We start from the raw sequence: 9,347 nt of genomic DNA, 5'->3' as shown, positions 1-9,347 counted from the left end.
AGAAGAAGAATTGACAGCAACATGACAACTAACAGAAGAAGTGACAATGGCTTAACAAAATGAAGAAGAATTGACAAACCGGAAAGAAGAAGAAGAATTGACGGCTGCGGAAAAGAAAAAGAGTTGACATGACAAACGAAAAGAAGAAGAAGAATTGACAGCAACATGACAACTAAAAGAAGAAGTGACAATGTCTTAACAAAATGAAGAAGAATTGACAAACCGGAAAGAAGAAGAATTGACGGCTGCGGAAAAGAAGAAGAAGAAGAAGGTGACGTGACAAACGAAAAGAAGAAGTGACGATGGCTCGACCCAAAGTAGAATTAACAAACCGAAAAGAAGAAGAATTGATAGCAACAAGACAAACGAAAAGAAGAAGAAGAAGTAACAATGGCACAGCACAATGAAGAATTGACAAACCGGAAAACAGAAGAAGAAGTGACACACCGAAAAGAAGAAGAATTGACAGATGGCTTGACACAAAGAAGAAGAAGAAATTAAATACGAGTTTATTATTCATAAAATTCACATCTAATACTAAGTATTAAATAGAATTTCATTAGTCACACAAAACGAATGTGTCAGCGGAAGCAAGGCACATTCCCAATCTCATATTACACCTGTAACATGATATTGCAATAGTAAGAATGTAGGGCAATGACCGCAAAAAAGCAACGATTATATTTTTTGCAACATCGCCAGAAACACCTTGCAAATTTTACACGACTCGTTAAAACGGAAATTAAAACTGCAACTTATATAAATAATATTCACATGTCTAATATTGCATTTTAACCTGATATTGCAAAATAAATAAGAATGTATAATATGGCAATGACCGCAAAAAAAAAAAAAGCATCAATTATATTTTTTAGTATACGATTTCATTATTATGACACAGCACATTCTACCCGACGCGTTAATAACGGAAATCAAAACCGCAAACTCTAGCAATAATATGCACATGCCGTTTCAAAGAATCCTGCAAGTACATACATGTAAATTTTAATGCGTCATCAGATTAACCTACTATATAAATAGAAATCGGGGGATAGCCAGTTCATTGAGTTTCCGACAGGCATAAAGTACACCAATTGTGTCCGAACCACAGTTTCTGAACGTGTCGCTAGTTAGTTCGCAGTGCAGTGATAAATACTGAATCAAGGTAAGCTATCTTTGTTGTTCATATTAAATATTTTTTCTGTATGTATTTGTTGTGTACTTGTGTTTCATGTCTTAAATATTTTTTAAATAAGTTCTTGTGTTAGTATTATGTACTTGTGGTTCTTTTATCTATGTTTAAAATAATTACGTGCAAAAAAAAATTCACGTCTACTGTGCTTTAATAATTGTGGACTATTTCTATTACTCTCTCCCCAATTTTCTTTTGCCGGCCTTCTATATACTTGTGTTTCTTTTATCTATGTATTTTTAAAATACTTACGTGCAAAGAATTTCCCTTCTCCTCTTCTTTAATAATTTGTGGATTACTGTTTTCTATTTCTCTGTGTTCCCAATTTTTTGTCGGTCTTCACAATTCACAATTTCTTATTTTTACACGATCACATTATTTTGTTAATGTAAATTATCGATTTTTTGTTTTTAATGTCTCTGTTTTTGTTACGTACTTCTGTGGATTTTGTTTTCTCTAAACTATTATTTATAGGAAAATAGTAAGATTTGTGCACGTTTTCTAGCAATTGTTTCTTATTGTTTTAGATGGATTTAACAAAAATAAATGCCGTTTCTTTGGTTGCAGACCGTAAACCAATAATTAAATTAAACGAACTACCAATAAACGAGCCACAAAAAGTAATAGACGCCAAGCTGGTGAAAAATAAATTTGGCCAAGTAGTTTTGCTGGAACTGGAGGAGAACGTTGTGTTCCTGCCAAATAGAGTCACAAACGTATATACTCCATTCATCTCTGACTTTGCAACTAAGAAGTATTCCATTATATTTCGAGGACTGATCGATACCGGATACCACCGCCCATCAGCAAAATTTGAGATAATAGACAACTAGCTATTAGAATAAAGGAAAAAGGGTAAGTGATCTTGTTCTTTCTTGTATCTTTTGTGTTTGAGTAGCCATGCAACATAAACAAGTGATCAAACAGTCTGATGATTTGCTTCACATTATTAAAACGCTTCGTAAAATAATGTTTGACAAATTCACTGATAGGGACCGTAAAGTGTGGACAAGACGTGTAAATAGTCAAATTTGGAGATGCAATAAAGTTATTAAAAACAATAAGCTACCCATTGGAACAGTTAGAAAATTGCAAACTAACATAGGTCATTTTAAGCATTTTAGACAAATTATTTTAAATTTCAATAATAAACATGTTGGGATGGGGTTTAGTTCAAAATTACGCAATAGAGTTAAATGGGAAAATGTTATGTCGTGTTTTGCCAGTCGAATTAAAACCGGTGTAATAGTAAATTTAACTCATAAGGACATTGGCCAATTTTTAGAGGATGCTTATACTGTTTTTAGCAACAAAATTAAAATTATTTTGAAAACACATAGAATACTTAAAGTCAATACTGCATTTTGCGGGGAGTTCATTAAAAAATCAAGTGATAGTGAAAGTGTAGATTTAAAATATTTTAATACGAAAAATGCTATTATAGATACATCGACCGATTTACATCTTTGGTTTCGTGAAAATGTTAAAGATAAAATTTATACAAAGCTGTCCGAATTTGCAGAAAAAGATTCAGGAGCCGCGCTGTCTAAAGTAATTTCATTAGAGGTTAATATTAATAGAGTGGACATAGGAAACGGTTCGTCCTTCATTGACTTGCCAAAAGAGATTAGTAATAAAAAGGCTTGTATCAATGTTCGTAATTTTGATCAAGCATGCTTTTATTGGTCAATAGTTAGTGCTTTGTATCCTGCTAACAAAGATGCTCAAAGAGTATCCAAATATCCACATTATTCTACTATTTTTCAAACGGACAAATTAGAAAGCCCAATGCCATTAAATCAAATTTCAAAATTCGAAAAACTAAACGCCATATCAGTCAATGTTTTCGTATTAGAATTAAATATAGTTAAGGACAAACAATTTTACGAAGTAGTACCTGCCAGACTGACACCAACAAAGTTGGAAAAGCATGTTAATTTGCTTCTTGTGCAAGATAAATATTTTCCAAAATTAAATGATTACGATGCTCCTCCAGAAGATGACGATCAGACGGAAATACGTTTTCATTATTGTTGGATTAAAGATTTGGGAAAATTAGTACAGTCACAAGTGAATAAGAGCAAAAGTAAAAAATATATTTGCGATCGTTGTTTAAACCACTTTAGCAGTGAAATCAAACTAGCAGAGCATGAAGAAATGTGTTCGGATATGAATAAATGCAAAATGACTGTTCCTAAATATGATCATGTGGGTTTTCGCAATTTTACGTACAAACAAACAACTCCGTTTATAGTTTATGCCGATTTTGAATGCCAATTACATAATTTTACGGATTCCAATGTCAAATTGAGTAAAACAGCAAAATATCAGAAACATGTACCTTTTAGTGCAGGTTATTATTTTAAATGTGCTTACGATGACAGTTTATCTTATTTTAAGAGCTATAGAGGTGAAAATTGCATGGAGTGGTTTGCAAAAGAAATGGCTGAAATTTCCAAATTTGTAAATTCCAAGTTGAAAACAATTATACCTATAGCCGAAAAGACTAATACAAATGGAGCGACTGTTTGTCATATTTGTGAGAAACGCTTTTTGGCTACAGATACAATTGTAGTAGATCACAACCATTTTACCGGAGAGGTACGTGGATTTGCACACCAAGCATGTAATTTGAACTTTAAAAAATTATTTGTTGTTCCCGTGGTTTTTCACAATTTTAGTGGTTACGATTCGCATTTTATGATTATTGATTTATGCAAACATGGGCACTTGAGTCTACTTCCAATTAATAAAGAAAAATATATTTCATTTACATTACACTCTGACGAACATCAAATTAAATTACGATTTATTGATTCACTAAGATTTATGGGAGCTTCACTCGACGAATTAGCATCAATTTTAGACACATCGGAAAAGAAGATTTTAAAACGAGAATTTAGTAATTTAGATGATGATACATTCAATTTGTTAACTTGTAAAGGAGTATTTTGTTACGATTATATCGATAGCGTGGAAAAATTAGATGAAACTTCTTTACCCAACATTAGGCATTTTTATAATAAGCTAAATAATGAATATATTAGTGAAGAGAAGTATGCTCATGCGCAGAATGTTTGGAATAAATTTAATTGTAAAAATTTGGGTGAATACAGCGATTTGTATTTGAAAACAGATATTCTGCTGCTGACTGATGTGTTTGAGCAGTTTCGACAAAAATGTCGAGACACGTATAAACTAGATCCTGCTTGGTATTATACCATGCCAGGATACACGTGGGATTGTATGCTGAGATACACAAAATGTAAATTAGAATTGCTAAAAGATGTGGATATGATTTTGTTCATGGAAAAAGCCATAAGAGGCGGAATATCTGTTTGCAGCAACAGGTATTCGGAGGCCAACAACAAATACATGTCGACGTATGACCCCACACAACCCTCTAAATACATCATGTATTTAGACGTGAATAATCTGTATGGCTGGGCCATGAGTGAGGCTTTACCAATAGGAGGATTCAAATGGATTGAAGATGGTACCAAATTTGGTGTTGCATCAAAATCCACTAATCTTCCCGAAGGTCATATTGATATTATGTCAATACCAAATGATGCGAAAGAGGGCTATTTTTTCCAAGTTGACTTGGAGTATCCACGCGAATTGCATGATAAACACAAAGATTTTCCATTTGCTGCCGAACACCGCATTCCGCCCGGTTCAAAATTGCCAAAGTTAATACCAACCTTATATCACAAAACAAAATATATTATTCATTATAGAAATCTTAAACAGGCATTAGAGAACGGTTTAATTTTAACAAAGATACACAGAGTGTTGAAATTTAAACAATCTGCGTGGCTGCGACCATATATTGAGTTAAATACCAACTTACGAACAGCAGCCACAAGTAGCTTCGAAAAAAATCTCTTTAAATTAATGAATAATGCTGTGTTCGGTAAGACAATGGAGAACATAAGACGTCATCGTATCGTAAAATTATGTAAAAAATGGCATGGAAGGTACGGAGCTAAAAATTTGATTGCAAGTAGTCGATTTCATAGTCGAACGATCTTTCATGAGAATTTGGTGGCTATCGAACTGAAAAAATCAGAAGTATGCTTTAATAAACCCCTGTATATAGGCGCAGCAATCCTTGATATATCCAAATTATGTATGTACGATTTTCATTATAACTTTATGCTTCCAACGATGGGAGAAGAAAACTGTTCATTGCTGTACATGGACACAGACAGCTTTATTTATGAACTGCAATGTTCAGATGCATATAGAGAGGTTTTAAAAGCATATCCAAGCAAATTCGATACCTCCGACTACGCCGAAAATAACCCATATGACATAGAACGATTAAATAAAAAAATCCCTGGATTAATGAAGGATGAGGCAAATGGGAAAATAATTACACATTTTATTGGGCTAAGATCAAAAATGTACACATTTAAAATGCAAATAACAGACGTGGAGAGGGAAAAAGAAAGACAACGCCTGGAACGAAAACAACTAAACAAAGAGAGAATTGAAAGCGACGTAAGCAATTTGGGAATAACCAAAAAGGCAAAAGGAGTGAAATATAATGTCGTTCGAAATAAAATTACGTACGAAGACTATGAAAAATGTCTTAAAGAATTCAAAATTCAAAACGCAAGCCAAAGATGTATTCGGTCATATCAACATTCAGTATTTAGCATCGAACAATCCAAAACGGCTCTAAGTCCTTATGACGACAAGCGGTACTTAATACCAAAATCATTTAATACGCTTCCGTGGGGGCATTATAATACATAAAACGGCAGTGTCATCACTAAACATTTATTTGTTGTTGTTGTTGCAGAAATACAGCAAAAGAAAAGATGGTAACAACATTACGCACACAATCTATAAAAACTATTTGTGAAAATATCTTGAACATAACTGAATTTGTTGAGATGTCACCACTGCCGTGGAGCCTTACTGTAGAAATTTGTAATAATTATAGTATTTATCGCTTTCGAAAATTATATGAAACTGATTATTTGCATAAAATACAAATATGTGATCAAATAGATTTTGAACAAACAAAACGTGAAAACGAAGCAGAAAGAAATCATCTTTGTGAGTCAAATTATTATAAAGAGAAAGAACTTAATATGTATTGTGTTTGTTTTTCTGCATTTGTAGCAGATGCTATTGCTTTAAACTTTTGTTTTAGCTGTTTCAAACTTTTCCGAAACGTACTTAAATCAAAAAATAAATGTTATGGTTATGAACAGGTTCTTAATTGGAATGAATATCATGAATATGAAATAAAATATTTGTATGATTTAACAGATAATTGGTGTCAAAATTCGTTTGATCACGTCTTGTTTGATACAACTTGGTCCTTTCAATGTAGATGCTCAATGCATAAATAATTTTCTTCTTTTTGCGCAGTATATGGTTACTTAAAAAAAAAGAAAAGATCACTTATCGCAAAGTTTTTGTAAATTGTATATAAAAAATATTATCCATTGTATAATGTAATTTTTATTAATAAAATTGTTTAATCTTAATTTTTGTTTGTTTTATTTATATTAGGTAAAAATAAAAGACAACATATTTATTAATATTATTTATTCACAACTATCCAAATCATTTACAACTTTATTGCTATAATACCATACATATTCATTCAAAGCTTGACTTAACAAAGTATCTGGAGAAATTTCACAAAACGCAGTTAAAGCGTGAAGTCGACTATATAAACTGTTACTCTTATGACAATTTTGCTGAATAAAGTATACAACATTTCTATAATACGAAAAAAACTGTAAATTGTCCAATAACGACACTCGTTGAGACACTAAATCAATGTTTGCTCTCAGGATCTGGCTTACATCATCTTCACATAAATAATATTCGATTCCGTGTTTCTCGATAGTCAGGAACTTTACATTTTCCATTACCAATTGTCTTAGTTTGCAGAAATCACCACACTCAAATTCGATTGGATCATACTCATCGGCATAGGTCGGCAAAGGTGGTATGAAAAATTCTTCCATAATTTGTATAAACATCTCAATTAGGGTAGTCCACTCGAATGTGTTTAAACTGATTCTTGTAAATTTACCATGTTGGTACAGAATAATGGATGGAGAAAACTGTCGAGCTGGAGATAGGCCAATTTTTATGTGAAAACATCCTATTGGATAGGTAGTTTCCAATAAATAATATGGTTCATCTTTGGCAGCTTCTTCATATTTTTCCAGTACTCGATCTAATTCAGCGTCGTAGATAATTGTCTCTTCACTTTCGTATCCGCTATCTTGAGAAGTCATAGTACTGCTGTTGCAACTGAATACACAAGTCGGTTGGAGAAACTCAAACTGAATGTGACGGATGGTTGCTGAGAGAATTTATACTTTTTCAATCCCCCACTCTTTGCGTGTAATTGTCAGCATTTTCTAAAAAATGTATGTCTACGCGGCGTATCGAAATATAGATCCTTAAACTACATCTGAACTAGTAATCCAGCTGTTGTGTTTGCTATCCAATCCTAACCATTTAACATACATTTTATTGCCTTTTCGTCTAAGTACTTTTTCAACCAAGTAAATGTCGGGATTTTTTGTTTTCTGTAATTCTTCTTCGTAAAACCCGCCGCTAATCGGTGTACCTTGCATGTCTTCGAGCAAATACGTTATAGGATTCGTTATCTTAACTTGTACAATTCTAAATAATTCTGTAGTCCAATTGGGCGTGTAGGCCTTTTCAAAGAAATGTTTTGCCTTTGATATACGTACAATGTCGCCAACTTTAAATCTCCGTGGACCGGCAATCTTTAAATGACTATAATTTTTGTTTAAAATGGCTTTTTCATTGGATTTGTTGACATGAGATGGCTTGTATCCTGTTTTACTGTGCTTTGTATTGTTGTATTCCTCAGTGACTGTAGGTAGTGCATCTAGCCATTTGTATGATCCATGTAAACTAAAATACTTGTACAACTTTGCTTTCAACGTTCTAATAACTCTTTCACAAATGGCAGCCTTCTTAACCGTGTATGTGCTGTAATGATTAATTTCGTGTTTTTTCATTAAATTTTGAAATTTTCTGTTGTAAAATTCGGTTCCCTGATCAGATTGTAGGTTTTTCGGAACTCTTTGAGTACGGGCGAGAATATCCGAAAATGCGCGAGTAATTTCCTCACCTGTTTTGTTCTTTAGAGGACGTGTCCAAACAAATTTTGAAAAACAATCAATTACAACTAGTATTAGTTTGTAATTTTTATTTTGGTGCGCATAAGGACGCATTTCAGCCAAATCCATCTGCCACAAGTCATCGATTCCTTTGATTATTGTTCGTCGACGAGGATAGTTTTTTCGTGATGGTTTATGCAACTCATACACCACCTGTTCCTTTTCTTTAGACATTTTTATAAACGACTTTCAATTGCTGTTAGGCGGGTATCTATATTCATCGAATGAAGGTTGTCTACTACATCCTGTAATGCCGCGTTCATTTCTTTTATCTTCTTTTCCATCTTCATATCGTATATCGCATGATGTGCAATGGTTTCTGCAGCCGATTTTATATTCTTATCCGTATCCTTTTTTAGTGTATTCAAATCATCTTTGAATATTTTTTGCAACTTTTGCTCGAGAAGTGGAACTGTGGTTTTATGAAGCTCTTTTCTTACTTCGTTTAGTTCCATGGTTAAATTCTTTATATCATTAGTTTTTTGCTGCAACAACTTATTTACATTATTCTCCGTGTCCTTTTTTAGTGTATTCAAATCATTTTTCATTATTTTCTGCAACTTCTGCTCGAGAAGTGGAACTGTAGTTTTATGAAGCTCTTCTCTTACTTCATTTAGTCCGATGGCTAAACCTTCTATCTCCCCAGTTTTTTGCTGCAACAACTCACCATGTGTTTGAATTAATGGTGACTGTATGTTACGCAACTCATTTATTTGTGCATCGACGTATTTTTTCGTTGCAGCATCACCATTTTCTGATGGATCCTTGACATTGCAAATTTTCACATTTTCGGCATTAATATTTCCGTCAGAAGTATGTGGAAATGTAACTCGCGTCACCTTTTGAGCGCTACCACCACCACCACGAGAATGATGACCGAATTTGTCGACACTCATAATGGAAATGATATTGTCATTCCCAGTTACTCTATTATATTAGCTTCTTTTAGTTCATTGATGATG

At 33.1% G+C, this 9,347-nt stretch overlaps 1 protein-coding gene across 1 annotated transcript; it reads left to right on the top strand.

Moving 5' to 3' along the window:
- The first annotated feature begins 4,021 nt into the window (after window positions 1-4,021).
- LOC126880895 (uncharacterized) lies at window positions 4,022-5,956 on the top strand. Its single transcript, XM_050644969.1, has one exon. It carries the CDS (start codon window positions 4,022-4,024, stop codon window positions 5,954-5,956), a length of 1,935 nt encoding a protein of 644 aa, XP_050500926.1.
- Window positions 5,957-9,347: the final 3,391 nt, after the last annotated feature.

The sequence above is a fragment of the Diabrotica virgifera genome, chromosome 2, assembly GCF_917563875.1.
Source record: "Diabrotica virgifera virgifera chromosome 2, PGI_DIABVI_V3a".
Lineage (NCBI taxonomy): Eukaryota > Metazoa > Arthropoda > Insecta > Coleoptera > Chrysomelidae > Diabrotica > Diabrotica virgifera.
This window is presented reverse-complemented; position numbering and strand designations above follow the sequence as displayed.

Coding starts and splice junctions, on each gene's coding strand:
- LOC126880895 (XM_050644969.1), top strand. CDS start 4,022: ATGGGAGCTTCACTCGACGAATTAGCATCAATTTTAGACACATCGGAA.